General features: G+C 37.0%; 1 protein-coding gene across 1 annotated transcript in view; it reads right to left on the bottom strand.

The window, feature by feature from the left end:
• Crb1 (crumbs cell polarity complex component 1) overlaps window positions 1-20,279 on the bottom strand; it is a 139,128-nt gene that overhangs the window by 18,299 nt on the left and 100,550 nt on the right. The window contains 2 exon segments of the mRNA XM_087193860.1: window positions 13,016-13,142; window positions 18,155-18,283. Of these exon segments, the coding sequence (XP_087049986.1) occupies window positions 13,016-13,142; window positions 18,155-18,283 (256 nt within the window).

Here is a 20,279-nt window from a genome sequence, read left to right as displayed (position 1 = left end):
CTGAAATTATTATGGTAGGGATCATAGCTTATATTTTACTCAGTATCTGCCTTCCTTTCTCTCTCTCCGTGTCCTAACCATTGCCAGAGGTGTTGGTGGGAGAAACAGCTGCTCTGAAAAGGTGGCGGCCTCTCAGTTACATGGATTCGCCAAGACATGGACTCCTTAACTCTCCGCATTGTCAAGGGACTTAAGAGAGGGCAGAACACTGGATTTCCGCCTCAAAGCCCAGAATGTCAGCTGTCCCATGGGGAGCAGTTACTGCAAATGAAGGTGGCTTAGAGGGAGGAGGAATTGGCAATGAGGTGGTGGGAGCAGACAACAAATCCCTTCTGAACTGACTGAATTTGAAAGGAGAGAACATTTGAAAAATGCTTTGTAAGGCTTTCCTAACAACTAGATTGGTGAAAAATGATCAGCTTTGGGCTTATTAATGGCCTTTTCAGAGCAAATGTAGAAATCTTCCTATCTCTGAGTTCTTGTGGCAGCTCTTTCTACATGTGAGCTCCTTCAATTCTTTTTCAGATCCTGCTTTTCTTCTGGCACCACCTGCTTTTTCTTGGCAAATTTTCCTCTCTCATTGTTCAGGTCCTCCTAACAATCTGCCTTGATATCCAGGGACTCTGTTTGGGGGCCAATTCCTTAAATTTCCTTCCTTTCCTCATATCTCTAAGCCTTGTTCAGTGATCCCTAAGGAAGTTTGTGGTTTTGATGGTTGTTTTTCAGGTTTTCCTTTCTCTATCCTCATAAATATGAAAACGTAGCTATATAAAGAAGAACTAATAATCATTGAGGCAAAAGATCATTATAAATGAAATGTGGTACTTATACTAGCATAATATGGGCATAGTATGGGTATACAAGCTCTCTCTGATGAGAGGCATGCAACTTTATTTGTGAATTAAGTTCACCAGTGAAAAAACAAATTAACACTTTGAAACCAAACAAGCAAACAAACAAAAAACAAAACATTTCAAGGGGAAATCTATTTTTTTTTTTTGCGAAGAAAACTTCTTTGCATTTCTTATGTTTGAGATCCAATATCTTCTGTGGAAACCATTTTCGACCCTCCCCATCATGGAGATGTTATACTGTCTTCCTCTGTGTACAGTATGCCATTCCTTCATCCATTCATTTGTTCCTTCAGCAAATACTGAAGCACTATGCTGCCGGGAATGATTGCCAGACACTGAATTTATAAAGGACTTTCTGTCTTGTTTTCTCATCAGAAAAACAGGGCAAATGATGCAACCTTACTCTTCAGACTTTGGTGAATAACAAGCAGGATAACGTGCGTCATGACCTTAGTTTAGCTTCTGGCTCCGAGTGAGCACTACACAAATATTAGCCACCCTTAGTGTTACTGTAAACTGCTTTGACAGAGAATGGTCTGGGAACAAGATACTCTAGATGCTCCTTGTGGGGAGAGGACACCAAGCATAGATTTGAAAACAAATCCATTTGACCAGGAAAACAACAAAATAAGGATTTTACAATGAGCAACAGATTCTTTAAACTATCTTTTCAGAGTTTTAACACCGGTCTACCCTCCTTAGTTGAGAACAGGTGGATTAAAAGGACATGGATTTTAAAGATTCAACCACAATCATCTTAATTTGAAGGGATGTACGCTTCTCCCCCCAAATCACTAAGATTGTGACAAGCCTTGTCCATTTGGATATAATATAATGTTCTTCTAACAGCAGAGGAAATTGAGTTAAACGTAATCCAGAGGACTCCTCTGATAGAGTCCTTGGGTGTCCATGTGATTATATAACAGGTTGTACTTTTATATTTCTAAACTTCCTCCGGGATTGGGTCAGGAAAGGCCTAATTTATACCACTTCCAATTCAACATGAGTAATTGGCTTTCTGTTAATGTGGCTCTTGGATGAAAATATTCCCCTAATGAAGAGTAGGGCTTACTTATCCCCGAGACATCTTCTCAACAAAGTGGTCACTAGTGGCCCTCTCATCTTATGAATTTGGTAGAGAGAATGGGTCAAATTTCATACTTTTTATGTACAACCTTTTTTCATCTTAATTTCAGGACACCTCTCCTTTACCCACAGATGATTCTCAAGGTTAGAAATTATCATTTTGAGCTTCAAAAACATGTCATTCATCATATTAATCAGTTAATATTTATTATCAGCTATATAACCAACTGATGCTAGCTATTGAAAAATTCAAAGGAAGATATTGATTTTAAAATATGTATTTCCCCTGAGTTTCAGGTATTAACTAGATAGACTTTTATTTATCAGGCATCAATACGGATTTTGCCATTTTAAATGACAAATAATAGAGTGATTTTCCTTTATCTTGTCTTGTTATCAGCATAGAATTATCAAGGAAATGTTAGGGCAAGTGGATAGAAGTAACAGATGTTCAGAACTATTTAGGAAATTAATGTAAATTTGACTGGCAATGAAACAATCATGAATATGCTTTCCAAATAATGAAATACATTTCAATACAAAAAGCTTGTTTTTGGATGTCATATTTTATATGCTCCTTCCTTTCTATATACAATTACTCTTAAATAGATTCCTACAATTTACATGAAACTGATCTGTGTTTCAGTATTTATAATCATGAGAAAAGGGTAACAGTAGTTTAGTCTTTATAAACTTTTAAAAAAATGATCCTTTTTAATAGTATAAAGATTAGAAAAACATGTATAGATAGGTATTCCATGAAGAAATATTATGAGTCATGTTAAGTTTTGAGTAAAAATAATATTAAACAATTATCAATTTCAAGTCATTTTTCCTGATATTTAAAATTCTTCAAATATTAAATTCCTGCCACCATGTGTCTACATGCCATTCAATTTGTTCTTACCAAAAAGACACACTAATAGATTTAATGATCTGTAGCCTCATTTCCTGAAAGCAACACAATATAAGTCATTTTTAAAAGTTCATATACATAAAAATTTACATACTCCATTTTTTGAGACAGGATCTCATAATGCAGTTTATGCTGGCCTTAAACTCACCACGTAGCCCGGGCTAGCCTTAAACCCACAGTGATCCTCCTGCCTCAGCCTCCTGAGTGCTGAGTTTACAGGAGTGCACCACCATGCCTGGCAATATATACTCCATTCTTGAAAATAAAAATTAAAAAAAACTGAAGTCATGTCATATTATATTAGAAAACAGCATGGTATACAGTTGTAGACAATTTTCAGTTTCGTTGGTCACAACTTTTCTTTTGATAAATAGATTCAATGCCCAAAGTTCTCCTTGATTAAAATATAAGGGAAATTCTAAAATGACAATAAGATGCAATCAATTTGTTTTTTCCAAAACAATGTCAATTTAAGCTGTTGTCCTAGCATAATTATTAATATCATTTCCTTTCACTCTCAAAGTTTGTTTAACCAGTTCAGACAACAAATTGTTCATCCTTGATGTAGCCAACATACAGCAGGATAGGCACATTTCAAATATCTTCATGTTTTAGAAAATTGAAAAACTCCATGCAAGGAGCTCTGGGCTTGGTTCTCTTGTCTAAGCTCTTTGGGGGCAGGAACCCATCCTCTGTGTAGACTGTATTTTAGTAGCTTACCTTGCCTCTCTCAAGTGCCTGCTGTAACAAGCTCTCAATAAATGGTGATGAACAGATAAATGCATTGTTTTAAAAACTTGTTTCCTTAAGTGCAGTGTTGTAAAGGTGATCATCATTTCAGGGAGATTTAGTTGTTGATAAGATTGACTTGACAGGTAACAAAAATGTAGTATGATATGGTTAGCTGGTCACCTTCATGGCAAACACCAGCCTATTTCCCATAACTGTTTACTGCTTAACACTAAACAATTCAGTAGGTTTACCCCTTCCGTGCAGGATTCACCTCTACTGCCTGTTTTCATTCTGTTTTGGATATGTAAAGACATGTGTTCCGAAGGTGAAAGTATAGGTCCTAAGCTTTCTGGCAAACCTGCAACAACAACCTCACATGAAGAAATGAAGAACATTAATTATACTTGGTGAAGCAGAAGTCTTAATAATGTGTGAAAAGATGAAAAGAAAGCAGGTTAATGAACTAAATCAGAACTGATTTCAGGACTTGATAATGCATCAAAATAACACTGAAAAACTATTTTTATTATATTTATTTCCCTCCATTTAAATGCTTTTATATTCCCTTAAATAATTTCTTTTCTGTGTGGAGAATACTTAACATGAAATCTACCTTCCTAACAAATTTCCAAATGCACAACGCAGCATTGTTAGCAACCCCTATTTCCTCCTCGTCCATCCCCTGGCAACCACCAATCTACTTTCTTCTTCCATGAGTGTGACTATTTTAGACATCTCATGTAAATGCAATCATGCTACATTTGGCCTTCCGTGCTTGGCTGATTTCAGTTAACTCAATGTCCTCATGTCATATGACAGAATTTTTTTCTGGTTGAATAATATTCCATTATCAGTGTATACCATATTTTTTTATCCATTCATTTTCATAGAACATTTAGGTTGTTTCTATATTTTTTTTTTAAAAGGCAAGTTGTTTTTTTTTTTTAAAAAAAAAACCAATGCAAAATGAACATGGGAGTCTAGAAATGTTTTTGAGATCCTGACGGCAATTCTTTTGGATGTACAAATAGGATTAGTAAATTGTATAATACTTCTATTTTAAATTTTTTGAGGAAACTTCATGCTGTTTCCCATAGTGGTTGTGCCATTTGCAGTCTCACCAATAGTGTGCAAAGGTACCAAGCTCTTGGCCTGCTCATAAGCATTTGTTCTCATTTGCTTTTTTGATAATAGCCATCCGAACATATATGAGGTGATAGCTCACCATGGTTTTGATTTGCACTTCCCTGATGACTAGTGATGTGGAGCATCTTTTTATATGCCTGTTGGCCATTTATGTGTCTCCTTTGGAAAAATATCTAGTGCCGTATTTCCTCCCTAATGAATCCTAATTAGTGGAAAGTCAGTGATGAGTGAATGCTTTTTAAAAATTATAATTTGAAGAGAATGTCATTTGGGGTGTCTGTTTCCTGCAGGCCAAATTTAGAGTACAAATAAATTGTCACACAGAGTAAGGCTGCTGTGCCATTGGCCACTGCTCTGTTTGAACAGAAGCCGGAGGATGTGGGCCTGTCCGTATTGTCCTTGACATCAGCCTCTACAATTAAGCATAACTCCAGCTCTCTCAGAAACCATTTATGATTCTGTCACTATACATGAGTCCAAGTCCTCACTACACTGTGCTTATTTTTATTTTCTGAGTCTCTGTCTTAGGTTAATGTGTTCTATAACTGATTTTACAATCTGAAGAAGAATTTCCTATCGCTTGATAAGCATCCAGGCCCAGCTTATTCTTGCTCTGAATGACAAAGGTGTCTTTCAGATGATAAACAGGACAGAGTTGACAGTGTTTGGTTTTCAGTTACAGAGCGTCCAGCATAATAAATCAGTGAGTCTAAAAATACTGTGATTTCTCATTCTTAAGCATTTCTTCACTGTAACATGACCCAATGAATTAATGATCAGAAAATCCCAAATATATCCTTCCCAATCTTACCTTCCTCCAAATTATTAGGTGATTTTCATCAAGTATTTTGCCGTTTATACTATACTTCCTTCAACTAAAATATTCAAATTTCTTTTCTCAATCGGGACCGTGGTTTTATATCATGAGTAATATACACCACAATCTTAATTGTACACGAAGTGCATTAATTGGGCTTAGTCAACCAATCATAGATGCTTGAGAAATTTCAGGTCCATGACTTTCTGTCAGTCACCGGGTGAGTGTCCTGCAGTACTTCTGACATATTGTCTCTCGGGTTCCAGTTGAGGGTGTCTGGGGTGGGAGTTCACTTAGGTGCAAATCGATTCATTACATTCTCCAACTGCTCTAATGTTAGCTGGTTTTCCCTTTTTCTGACTTGGAATCTTCCCATAAATGGTACCCCTTTATCTTATTCCTGCTCTCTGTATTGATATAGAACAAATGCACTTTTATAATCTTGGGATAACCACTGAAACATGTAAAGATAGTTTGGTGATTGCCTTAAAACTTCTCTTTCATTAGAAAACACCGCTTTATCACCTCACTGTTTCTAAAATGCTCTTATCTAGGCTCTGGTACTCATCAACATTTTCCTTGACTGTAATGTCCAGAAGTAAACCCCACTCAACTGAAGTGGCCTGGTCAGTGCAGAGGTCAGAAAGAAAATCACATCCCTTTTGCTGGGACCAAATACTTACATTAACACACTTTAAGGTGATCTATTTAAAACTGTAGTTTCAACTTCTGGTAATAATAAAGTAACTCTTATTAAGCAAGCCTTTAGGTAAATAAAAAGTAAAATCTGGATAGAATTTAAAAAAAACAACAATATGTGAGCACAGGTGACTTAAGTATGGATTAGATTCTAGGGTGACTGAACTCAGAAGCAAGGAAAACACTGGGTGATCTTCATTTTTTCATTCCAGTCTGTTTTCTGAGTATAGTCCCCAACTGACACCATTTGATTAACTAACGCTAGAGAGAAATCTGTGCTCTTACAGGTTTGAAGAACCAGACAAAGGAGAGAGTCAAGGCTCCCTTGTTAGCTAGAAAGTGAAGAGGAAAATTCTGAAAATAAGAGAACTACAATTCTGCAGAAAGAGCTACAGAGCCCTGAATTCTGAAAATGATTTTGCTCATTCTCTGGCTAAGCCTGGCAAAAGTGCTGGTGGGGCCAAAGGCAGAAGGGTACAGCTGTGGCACAATGCAGGAGGCACCACCCCAAAGATGGGAGTTCAAATTAACTAACTGGCTTCTTGACAAGACAAAATATTTGTGAAGAAATACAAAAGAAATTCATAGTCTCTAAAACATATAATCTACAATGCTCAAAACACAACCCAAAATTACTAGACAAAGAAACAAAAATAGAACCCATGTGCAAGACAAAATAAATCAATGAAGGCCAATCTCAAGATGACATGGTGTAGGAATTAGTAGATAAAGATTTCACAGCACCCATTGTAACTATGCTGCTATAACTAAAGGACAATCAAAATGCAGACTGACCTAATCACTACCCCTTTGACATTATCATAGTACTAGGAATAAGTGCTTTTTGTATTACAAAGACAACACAACTTTGCTACAAGTAGATCATAATAAACTTCATCCTAGGAAGATTAGCATGTATTTTTATTAACAACCATATATCAAGATAAGAAACTAATGTAAGCACTTTTTAGACTCCCCATGTACTGGAAGTTGAAAATTCTTCTTACAAATATTTGTAGAGCTGTGTCAGATGTATTAGGCAATCCCAATTTTAAGAAGGTTATTACTAAATAAGGACTAAAAGGTATAATAGATAATGTGATATAGGAAGAAAAGGGGCAAAGGGGAAGTGGGAGGGGTAGGAGAAAGGAAAGAAGGGAATGGAATTAATATGAGAAAATGAAAAAATGGAAACAAAGTCATTGTAAATAGGGAGGATGGAGGGGTTGAAGGGAGGGCAGGGGAAGGAAGAAAAAATAAGAACCAAGAAAGATTATGTAAAGGTGCAGATTTCCAATGATGAATGTCATTATATTGTATGCCTAAAATGTACCAATAAAATAAAAAAAGGTTATTACTGAATACTGGCTTTTGTGGATATGCTTAAGTGACTATATTACCAAATAATAAGTACAAGGAGAGAGACAGAAAGTGACAGAGAAGAGCAGGAATAAAATAGTGACTTTTCCTGGGCAGTCAAGGAAAGGATCCGAGAGGATTCATATTAGATTGAGAATTTCAGGAAGGATAGGAATTCGGCAGGCAGAGAGGAAGGGAATGGCAGGGTAGGAGCCGTGTTTTAAGGAAGAACTGTGATAAGCTGTGGAAAGCTCACAGGCAGGCAAAGTGTTCCACCTAGCTGGAAAGTGGAGTTGTGAGAGAACAGGTAAGAAATGAGAATGGGGAAACACTCTGGAATGTTTTTATAAAGGGCTCAGTGAAATGGGATGTGGAACCCATCTTGGATTATCCAGATGTTGTGAGAATCCTTAAACAGGGAACACAAAATTGGGCTCTAGTCTGATAAGGCTCCTGGCTGCCCAAAAAAAGACCAAGATTATCATGTATTAAGACTATGGCCAGAAACATTTCTACAACTCAGCAAGCGCACAAGGGCCCCCACAGTAAAAAGGAAATCCTCTTAAAATTGTGTCCACTGATAAAAATCATAAATCTCAAGAGGAAAAACTCTTATGAGTAAATTCTGCAGAAAGAAAAAAGAAAAATGAGCACTCAAAGAGTTTGAATTATTAGAATAGTCTTAAAATGACTGTTAAATAGGATCATAAGTATTTAAAATGAAATAAGGAACTGCAATTATAGTGAAAAATAGGACATGGACAAAAGAAAAGGTTGATCTGTAAGATAATAAAATGCCTGGCAATTTAAAAGGTAGTAGAAATTTAAAAATCTGTCAGTGGATCAGATACAGATGGACCAGCATACTTGGAAGATAGATCTAAGGAAAGTATTCTGTACAGAGCGAGAAAGAGAAAATGGAGATGACGGGCCAGTCAGACTCCTAACTTGGACATCACAGTCTCCGCTTCTGGTGTTCAACTTGTCTGACCCTCTCCCTTTGTGTGTGGGTGTGACTGTGATGTTTCTAACTGATAGAATATGACAGATGTATGGGGATACATGTGATTTTATGAGCATGGCTACATGATTATGTTACATGAGACTGTAACATCTGTCTTACTAGAATTTCTTCCTCCCATTTTGGCTTTGGGGAAGTAAGCAGCCATTCTGGGGATCCCCAAGTGGCCTGGGACTGTGGGCTGCCTCCAGGATGTGAGAGCTGCCATTCATTGGTCAACAGTCACAAAAAACTGAAGCTCCCAGTACCACAGCCATAAGGAACTGGACTCTACCAACAAACCCTGTAAACTTGCATGTGGATTCTTCCTAGTGGAGTTTCAGATGTAACTACTTCCCTAGTTGATGTTGCCTTGTAAGGCCCTGAGCATAGGACCCAGTTAAGCCATACCCAGACTCCTGTGCCATTAGAAACTGGGTGGTAATACAGGTGTGTTGCTTTAAGTTCCAGGTACAGCGGATTATAGAGCAATTGATAAATAACATAGATTTATATATATATATATATATATATATATATATACACACACACACACACACCCCCACACCCACACCCATAGAGATATGGAATACAAAATTCAATGTATCTATAACTTGAATCTCAAATTTATATACCCAGCCCAAGTTTGTTTTTTGAACTCCGGCCTGGAATATTCACATTGATTAATTAATAATGTGGATAACCTACAAAACTTTATTTTCATTCATTTATTCAATGAATGAATATTTTAAAAAATTATATTCACTAAACGTAACATATCACCACCTTAGACCTATACCTTCTCCAAATCACAAGGTCTTACTGCTTTAAACTTTGTTAATCCATCCCCTTTTCTACATTACCTTCAATTATGTAAAGAAGCATAAAATCTTTTTCATTTGTCTGCATTTCTGGAATGGCCCTTTAACTATGTTTTTCTGGATCCAGTCTTGCCTTTATTTTTAATTCATCCTTTACATAGAAGCTGAAGTGATCTTTGAAAGTACAAGTGTCGTTATGTGACTTTTCTGTTTGAAACCTTTTAAAGACTCCCTGTTGCTCTTAGGATGAAAAAATTGAGGTCTCTGCCATGGCTTAAAAAGGAGACGTAGTTTTCTTTAGCCCCAGCCCTACCAGACTCCCACCCTATGCCCTGGCCACATGGCCGAGCCTCTGTAGCCCCTTTCACTAGGGACATTCTCAGCTGCTCCATGCTCCTCCTTCTACAATTCAGCTCCTGCTTACCTTCAAATCTAAGCTTCCCCTTTTGGAAACATCCCTGATCTTCCATAGCCACTTTGAAGACTGAGCAAAATCCCCTTCCTATGTGCACTCTCACAGGTAGTACTTAGTTCCATCCTAACCCTGACCCAGCACCTGCCGTTCTCTGTTTACCCATATTTTCCTTGAGACCTTCAGCCTGTTTTGAAACAAACATCATGTCTAATTCATTGTTGTGTCCAAAGTACCTACTATGGGGCATAGCAGATAGCAGGTACTCATTAAGCATTAGTGGAATAAATCCAAAAAGTAAAATAGTCTGTATTAGTAATAATATTGGCAGTTGAGGAACATACGTCTTCACTCGTTTTCTACTTGCATCATTAACTCAAATTTTACATAGCACCAGTTCTAGAAAAATCTTCATTTTAATTTTGAGAAGTGAAGACTGAATAACTTATAATTTAAAACCCAGAAATGGAAAGAGACTCACTCTTTCAAAAAGAATTTAGTGAGGTGTTTAGAAGGTAAGAAATTTTGATTGACCTTGTATTGAAAAAAATAACTGAAAGTCATGTATTTAAAAATGCTTTATTACAATCTGGGTACAGAATAAGTTTTCAAATGATGATAATTGAATTTTTCTGTTTCTCCTTGCTATCAAAATACCAATTTCCTCAAAATTGCCTATGCCTTCTACTTCTCTGTCCTTCAAAAGGGATGATGATGAACTCCCATGTGCACACATGTACACACACAAGGACACACACACACACACACCGAGGGGGAAGCACAGCTGACACCAGAAACACATCCCTTTTAGTTCAGATGTTAAATCTGAAAAGTGAGAAGAATGAAATTAGTTTATATTCAAGTAAATGCAAGCCATGTTTTAGAATAGAGGGTGTGTATTTGCCCCTTAGTGGAGCCCACACCTCTTTAGAACTAGATTGAACTCAAAAGACTACCTTTTTCAGGGACAATATAGACCAATAATAAGAACAATTAGAAAGCCATCAATTCTAGAATGCCAACTAGACTATTACTTGCCAGAGAGCAAAAGTACACAGAATGTCGACCTCGATAGTACAGTGTTATTTACAGTAACACATGTGGGGAATAGGTCACAATTCAGGAGGTCAGCACTAGCTTCTGTTTTCTGAAGTGAGGTGTGTGTGTGTGTGTGTGTGTGTGTGTGTGTGTGTCTGGCTTGTGAACCTTACACTGCAAGACACAGTTAAGGCAAACAAAGACAAGCATCACCAGAAGATGAGAAAAGAAGATGCGGGATGCGGAAAAAAGGTTTTATTTTTCTGGGCAAATGTGTAAAAGCCACAGTCACAAAGAACACAGCTGAAAATACAGAAGGAGAAAGAAAAAAGAGAAAGCATTATTTTTAAAGTCAGATATTTTATGACAGGATATTTGAAAATTAGAAAAGCAATTGACAATTACAGTGACAATAGAGATAATCAGAATTTTACAGAGAAAGAGACTGAGTGAATATTTCTTAAATATATGTGGTAGAGTACATATAACCTTTGGAATGGTCCATAAACACACAATTATAGCTATGTCTAAAAGAGAGTAAATGAGAAAACTACATATATAGTTTTTGGTTATAACCTGTTTAATGCTTATTGAAAACACTTGTAAATACTGGTGGGACAGGTTTCTCCAAGGCTCTTGTCACAAAATTTCACTTTGGAAGAGACAATCTAAAATGAGTATAAATGAATGAGTAAAAAGAAAAAATTTCAGTCAGTTTGAAATGACTGCCAACTACACAAGATATGAATTGGCTACTTAAAATCTTCTATCATTCTTGCAAAATAAAATGGAACTAATTTTCTTTGCTTTTATAATCTACTGTTTTGTCCTATTTATCTTGACTGGTACATGTAGGTTTACCTTGGTCATTTCCACAGGAAAAAAAGCTTTCTTAAAAACAGTTAGAACTAAATGTGCTTTGGATATCATCCAATGGATACATTATCCTTGCATTTTCAAGCCAGGGCAGTTCCTAAAGACATAGACACATTTACAAAATGACATCGAGCAGGCCATTGTTATTTTAACTGCTATAAATTAATTCATAGAATCAAAGTATTTTCCCTTTCATATAACATCTCCTTTGGAAGAATACATCCACACAAAGATATCTAGTATAAACAACAATATGCCAGTAAAAATTAACAAAAGTCAACAAATTCATTAATTTATCAGAAATTGACAAAAATTATTGTATTTGTGTGGAAAGGGGAAATACTGAAAGAAAAAGAAATAAAATGCTACAGTCATTTTGTTGGAAGAAGGTTTTATGAAAGTCTTATGAAATCAGAAATTTTACTTGTGATGTATAATTTGAGTTACCACATCATTCTCTTCTTCTCTTTCTATATTTTCAGGGATGTAATTCCCTGTTCTCTCTCTCTCTCTCTCAACATATGTCACTGGCAACAATTTTTTTTTCAATAAACACACACATATACACATTTATAGTAATTTTCAAATTTTCATGTCATAAATGATAGAGGAGACTAAAGAGCATTAATAAAAATGGAATCAGTGAATGAGGGCAACTTGCAATGGGAAAGTACATATGTCCAAAAATAGAGTGGGGGAGAAAATAGTTTCTTAATTGCAATAGCAACCATTCAAATATGGGAGTTTTAAGAGTGATAATACAGTTGTGCTAAACACACTCAATAAGGAGATATTTGTGTCTATATTAAGGACTTTTTTTCATTTTTAAGCTAGAATAGGGAAATACTTTATACAGACAGAAAGTGTGTGTGAGATGCTTGAAGCAGGCCTTGAATTAATTTTCATTTTCAAGATGATTTTTATTTTACTTTTTTCAGTTTTTCTGCTTTAGAAATCTAAAATGAGGCAAGCCATTTCTTTCCTTGTTTTTTTTTTTGGTACCGGGGATCGAACTCGGGACCTTGAGCTTGTGCAGCAGGAGGCAAAACCACTGAGCTAAATCCCCGGCCCCATGGCAAGCCGCTTCTTGAAACCCAACGGGTGGCTTTTCCTCTCGGGCATGCTCAAACGCACGTTAATAATCTTCTGCTCATCCCATCCACCACTGGCTCATCGTGCAGGCGCAGGACAAGGTAAGAGAGGAGCGGGAAGAGGTTCTGCCACAGCAAGAGAGAGACCTAGAGGGACCCCCCGCTTACATCCAGCTCGCAGCGCTCGCCCGCGAAGGGCACGTCGCAGAGGCACTGGAACCCATTGGGTAAATCACGGCACACGCCTCCGTGGAGACACGGATCCGAGGCGCACTCGTTGGTGTCCTCCTCACACCTTGAAAATAAACACGAACGCCGGAAACCCAGAGTCCCATTGAGTACGTGGGCTGTGAAATGGGAAGAGAAACAATTTGCCTCATCTACCTAAAACAGCATAGTCTTAGCTACCAATTCCCAAGTTTCACACTTGCTAAGAGGGGAGATGTTTCTTAAAATCCCATTCTCGGGTTTTGGTTTTCATAGAAATAGTTTGTGTATCAATAGCATCCAAAAAATGAAATATTTAGGAATCAATCTAACGAAAGAAGCAGAAGACCTCTATACTGAAAACTATAGCACTCTGAAAAAGGAGAACAAAGAGGATATAAGAAAATGGAAAGACATCCCTTGTTCCTGGGTAGGAAGAACTAATATAGTGATAATGGCCATACTTCCAAAACTGCTATACAGATTCAATGCAATCCTGATTGAAATCCCAACAGTATATTGCACAGAGCTAGAGAAAACTATCCAAAAATTCATTTGGAACCAGGAGAGACCTAGAATAGCAAAAGCAATTCTAGGCAAGAGAGACATGACGGGGGGTATCACAATCCCCGACTTGAAATTATATTACAAATCCACTGTAATAAAAACAGCACGGTACTGGCAAAGATGCAGAAACAACTCCAGACATACTCAGCTACCTCATCTTTGACAAAGGAGCCAACCATCCTCACTGGAAGAAAGATAGACTGTTTAATAAACGGTGTTGGAAAAACTGGATTTCAACTTGCCAAAGATTAAAACAAGACCCCTATCTTTCACCATACACTAAACTAAAATTGAAATGGATTAAAGATCTAAATACTAAAACAGTAACACTAAACTTGCTGGAAGATAAGTTAGGTAGAACTTAAAGTCATTGGTATAGGAAAAAACTTTTTGAACAAATCCTCAGTAGCACGGAAACTAGCACAAAGAATCAACAAATGGGATCTCATCTTATTAAAAAACTTCTGCACTGCAAGAGAAACCACCAACAGAGCTAAGAGACAACCTACAGTGTGGGAGAAAATTTTTGCCACGTGTTCCTCGACAAAGGTCTACTATCTAGAATATATAAAGAACTCAAAAAAATCAGACCCCCCAAATATAAAGACCCAATTTGAAAACGGGCATCTGAAATGAACAGACATTTGTCAGACAAAGAAATAAAAGCAGCAAATAAGCAAATGAAAAAATGTTCAACATCACTGGTCATTTGAGAGATGCAGATAAAAACAACGCTGAGATTCCACCTCACCCCAGTAAGAATGGCTGCTGTCAAGAAATCAACCAATAACAAATGCTGGTGGGGTTGTGGGGAGAAAGGAACCCTTCTCCATTGTTGGTGGGAGTGCAGACTGGTGCAACCACTGTGGAAATCAATGTGGAGATACCTCAAAGACCTAGGACTAGAGGTTCCATTTGACCCAGCTATCCCTCCGCTGGGTATCTTCCCAAAAGAATTAAAAGAATCTTACCACAGTGATATATGCTCACTCCTGTTTATAGCGGCAGAGTTTGTAATAGCTAAAGCTTGGAAACAGCCCAACTGACCATCAACTGGAGACTGGATAAAGAAGATGTGGGTGGGTTTTTTTTTGTATAAAATGGAGTACTACTCAGCCATAAAGAATGAAAAACTAGAGACATTTATAGTTAAGTGGATGCACATTGAGGCCATACTCTTAAGTGAAATAAATAGGACACACATGTGTGAATACCAAATAGTTTCTCTGGTGTGAAAAACTAAAAGTGTAAGTAAGGATCAAAACATATAATTGATATTGTGAAATAGGAAGGAAAGGTCTAAAGGAGCAGGGGAAGTGGGAGGGGAAGGGGAAAGGAAAGAAGGGAAAAGAAAAATATGAGAAAAGGAAAAAAATGGAAACAAAGCCTTTGTAAATAGGGAAGGGTGGAGGGGGTGAAGGGAGGGCAAGGGAATGGGGAAAAATAAGAACCAAGATACTCATGAAATAGTACAAGATCCCAATGATGAATAACTGTAACTGTACTGCATACCTAAAATGTACCAATAAAGTCAATGAAAAAAAATAGTTCGTGTACACACACACACACACACACACACACACACACACGCAAACAAAAAAGTGTTAATTCTGGGAGATTCTGAATTATTTTTCATTGAAATTCCATTTTTAACATAAACAAAAGTAGATAGTAGAAGATCTCACTTGCCAAAAACAAAAGCAAACAAACAAAAAAACCCCCTGTGTTCCAAAAGCTAAGCATAATTTGTTTTGATAAAATGACTTTCAAAGTCAAAGTTTCCAAAAGAAGCAAAATCAATTCTAAGGTAAACTGAAGTTTTCTTCTTCACTGAGACATTGTTTTTTACCTAATTTTCCACCAACAATTTGGTTTTCCCCCGATACATAAAACATAAAAAATGTATATTATTACGGTGTACCATGTAGTATTTTGACATATGTCAGGGTAAGCATATCTATCTGCACAAACATTTATTGTTTCTTTTTGGCAAAATTCTTTAAATTCATTTTATTTCACTTTTAAAACTAATAAATTATAATTATCTGAAACCAACAGCTTGCTTTTCCATATAGGCATTGATCCATTCAACAACACTCATTTTGTCATACCGCAATTATTTATCTACCATGCGCCAAGCACTCGCCTAAGACCATGGGATAGAACAGCAACTAAAACATCTATATTATTTTAGGAAATTTCATGTAAGATCTCAGTTTCAAGAATCTCTTCAGCAATCTTGTAATGTGGAAGTTACACCTTTTAATCCCTCCCTCCCCAAAGTAGAGCTTCCACAGTTGGGTCTGAGACTAATCACAGGCTCAGAATGGGAGGATGAAGTCCCATGGCTGTAGCAACCCAAAGTATCACAGAAAAGGAAGATTTCTCCGAGGAAAACAGCCCCTTATCCTGTGAGATACCAAGCATAGCTGAGGCATTTTATTTCCCTTTTTTGGCTTAAGCTTTTGGGCTGGAAAGAGACTCCTCTGATTAGATCTGAGTAAAACTTGACAACTCACAACAGCTTGCCAAGCATTCTGTGTCCTGGGTGGGCTGGAGCATTCAGATCATCCATCATTCACAACCTGCTGGCATGAGGCTATAAAGCTGAAGGTCCAACCAGGCGGGAGAGAAGTCAGTTCATTAGAGGATAGCTTTTCACTATCCTTGGATGTTATGGAAGCTCCATTTCCCTAGTCCTTGGGAAATAGCCTCAAATTTTCTAGTCTTTCTCTAGCTACTCTTTTCTCACTTTCTTACCTATTTCTATTTTGTAGTAAACAGTGAGTGACACATATGGATGTATTATAAGCATCGGTGGAGCTTTCATTAGAAGATAATACATAGAAAGGCAAAATAAAACCATTAGCATCCAATGAATGAACTAAGGATATAGTTAAGGACTTTTGCAAGTACAGAATCTACCTAACACTGGTTTACTGTTTTAAAAATCATTTTGCATCAGAGAAGTTTGTCCAAATGAAGTCTCCTAGGAGAGAATGTAGAAGTATGAGCTTTCTCTGTTTTCAATGATTCAAATCAATAATTTAAATACCAAAGGTGAATTTTTTAAATGAATACAAATCAGAGGACAGTGTAATGTTTGTTGTAAATGGAGACAATACTGTAAATGAATAGCAGAGAAAAATCATCCAAAGCTTTGGGTGAGCTCTGTGCTTTGTGCCATTAACAGAAACTGTGATATTAAGCCAGGAAGTAACTTAAAGATAGTTAAGGAGTCGTTTGATATTTAGGACAAACAAATATTTACAATACCAGAGTTCTGAAGATATGGAACTGGAGGTCAACTGAATGATCTTTGAGTTAGTAATTGCGGGGAATACATGAGTATAATGGAAACTGGCATGTGGCTTAACTCTGTCTGTTTCCAAGCTCATGTATACTTGTAATGCCTGTGTCACCTAGCATTTTACAAGGGTAATATGCAGGTATAGACTGCATTTCCTGCTGTTTTATAAAACTGGCAAATCAGCTATGTCTATGTGATGCTAAAAGAGCCAGGTGAAAAACAGAGAATTCAAATTAGTCCAAAGCATAATTGGAGCACATGTATATCCATTATTTTATTGACTACTTTTGAGGGGAAATTAATTCAGTCAACATGATTATCAGTTGTGTCAGACATTTTAAAATGTGTTCAATGCATAAATTTGATCGCAGATCAGATACCTCATTCCGGGTGATATATGAGATGGAAGAGCACTTTTTTTATTTTCTTAATTGTGGTGAGCAAAGATTTATTCATATAATTATGCAAGCAGAGGCTTCAAAGATAGCTCAGCCTTACTGTAGCATACAATGGGGTTGGCATCTACTCTGCCACTTAACAACTCAGCCTTAGTTTGCAAGATAGAAACAATAAAATCTTCCTTGCAGAGTTCTGAGAATTAGGAACGCTATTGTTTTAAGTGCATGGCATAATGCTAAACGAATGGCTAATGTGCATCTGTCCTTTGGGAATCTAATAAGAGTTATAGAGAACATGCTCTTCCTCTCTCAATCTCATTTCCAGCCAGTCAAATAGATATCCTACACTTTTCGCCCACATTTTCAGCAGGCTACAGATTGTATGAAGCCCTTCATTAGGTAAAGGAGAGTTGAAGGGTTTCTCTGGGAAAAGCAGAATTGTCTAGATGAAATGTTTTGCTTTGGGGGTTGCAGGTAATTCTACAAGGCAATCTTTAAGTTTCATTTACTTCAGCGGCAACGTATTTCCATTGTGTATTAGAGTGAGTGGGGAAAAATCATGAATCCAGAAGTACTTATTAGAAAAAAATAGCATATTATAAAACATATTTCCCTATTCAAGATCTTGGCTAATAAAATGTTTTCTTCTTTGACCCACAGTGTAATTTATCTTCTTTTTTATTGCTTGACTCTGTCTGGAACTATATCTCAGCACAGAATTTCCTATGGGAACTGAGATATACAATTAGAGGAGAAAATGAACTGTGAGCAATCCCACTGTTTTTTGCCCAGCGTTCTCCTCCATAAAGTTCTGATTGGACTCACCATTCTCCAGTAAAACCCGGCCGGCACATGCATTTTAATTCAGCATGGAATTCTGTGCAGTTCCCTCCATTGCAACAGGTAAGATTTGCGCTCTTGTTCCCACAGACGGTTGAGGGTAATCTGCTGTGTCTACAGAGATAAAAGTAACATCCACAGCTGTTCATTTCATTCAACAAAACTTTTGAAAAGTTTACGTATGTAATCCATGCCAAGCTAATTAAGAAGTCTGGCTGGAGGACCTACAAATGCTGAATAGTGCTGTCTTCTCCAAGTATCACTTTCTCTGGCAAAGTCCACACTGGAGGGTACTGTAATGGGCCTGGCTATCCATGTTCCAATCTACGGTTTTCATTTGCAACATAAGATCTATGCCACAGGGTTGCAATAAATTTAGGGTGGGAAAGGAACTTGCTATAGCTAGATTTGCTGCTGCTTCCCTGATAAATCAACAAAGGCCATAGGAAAACTGCATCTCTATAAAGGGTGGGAAAGCAAGGACCGCAGTCTGGTACCCAAGCACTCCTGTGATTTCTCTGATGACTCTCAGAGCTGAACTTCAGTTGCCCTGCCAAGTCTTCCTGCTCCCTCTGTCACAATTCATAGCTCTTTGGAACACAAGCCAAGTGCTGTGCGGGAGGTCTGTCTCTAATACTTGGTGGTAAATGCATGTGAATTCTGCATGTGTCTCTCTTGTACAGCAATAAAGCTGTACATGTTAAAGAATCCTTATAAAAGGCAGAACAAATTTAAAATTGACCCAGAACCTCATCCTGTGGTTTGAAGGGACTGATGTTTTAAAAGGTTTTAAGAGTGTCTCTCAGGTACTGTGACTCACTGTGTATATGGATGGTATCAGGTACAGTGTAGAAAAACTATTCAGGAAATTTAAAATGGATTTAATTTTTGTCCTGTCATGTGTGTTGCAGCTAATATGGAAGAATTAGACTAGATGATGGTAAGCTTGTCTCTTTTCACAAGAGCTAATCAATTCTACTTTTAAAAGAAGATACCATAAGGACGTTTCAAAGAAGTTAGAAATGTCAATCAGCTTTGAAAGAGGTGAATTAGCAACACAAATGTGAAGCTTGGCTATCTTAGGTTTAATAAACAGTTTCTGTATCTCAATAGAAGGTACCTTTAGAACTTTAGTCTTTGAGAACTTGACTTTGATGAACTAGGCAGAAAAAGGTTCTGGAGAGCTAGCTACTAAAGCGTACACATTTACTTATCCAGCGTCAATATTGAGCACCACTGATTTTGATCCAGAGTTTCTCTTGTTTTTAATCAGGCCATTTACTTATTGGCAGATGCATTGGTTAACTCATGGGAAGTAACATCTTACCAGAATGTCAACACTTAGCACCTATCACTGTACCTTGCCACCATAAACTTTGAACAGCAATAACAGTCATGAAGAAACATACAGCTTTGTATGGGCATAGCTACATGTTACATCTGTTAAGAGCTTCGTGTAATTAGGGTACTTCTTCTGAATTAGTGTAAGATCTATAGGCTGCCCACCCACTCCAGGTAAGCTTGCCAAAGTCTTGGGATGTATTCCTTGTTAATAAGGCCCTCTCACCTCCCCAGGATGTCTCAATTATTTAGTAAATTTAAAGCAGTATAACTTGCAAAAACAATGACTTGCTCATGTGGAAATACTGAAGCAATATGACTTAGAAGGAAAATACTCTTTCTTATCTCTTTTTAGAGCCTGAAATAAAATACTGATCTTGTAATTTCAGAACAAAAAAAAGAAACATGTTGAAATAGACAAATGAGGTGAGAAGATATTCCTTCAGTGGAACACTAGATGTCCCCTAAAGGATTTCCCAGTATTATTTGTTTCTGTAGCTGCATATCTTTCGATTTTCTTTACTAAGCAATACTATAACTCTGAAAATTGTAGGAAATGTTATTAACACAAATGACTTTTGTTTATTAAAGTGCAAATGAATGTATAACAATTCCATTGGTTGTCACAATATAGAAATGATTATATCAAACACTATTTTTCCTATAAAATATTAAGCAGTTTTGCATTTATTAGCAGATTAATTTCCTCATTTTTATGGTTAGATCCAAAATGTCTTCCAAATGTCCCATGTATTTGGAGGTAGGGTCT

This window comes from Heterocephalus glaber, unplaced genomic scaffold (genome assembly GCF_053883595.1).
Source record: "Heterocephalus glaber isolate CG9 unplaced genomic scaffold, H.glaber_assembly_v1.0 deba00001600, whole genome shotgun sequence".
NCBI classification, from domain to species: domain Eukaryota; kingdom Metazoa; phylum Chordata; class Mammalia; order Rodentia; family Bathyergidae; genus Heterocephalus; species Heterocephalus glaber.
The sequence above is the reverse complement of the archived record's forward strand: the minus strand, read 5'-3'. Positions and strand labels throughout refer to the sequence as shown.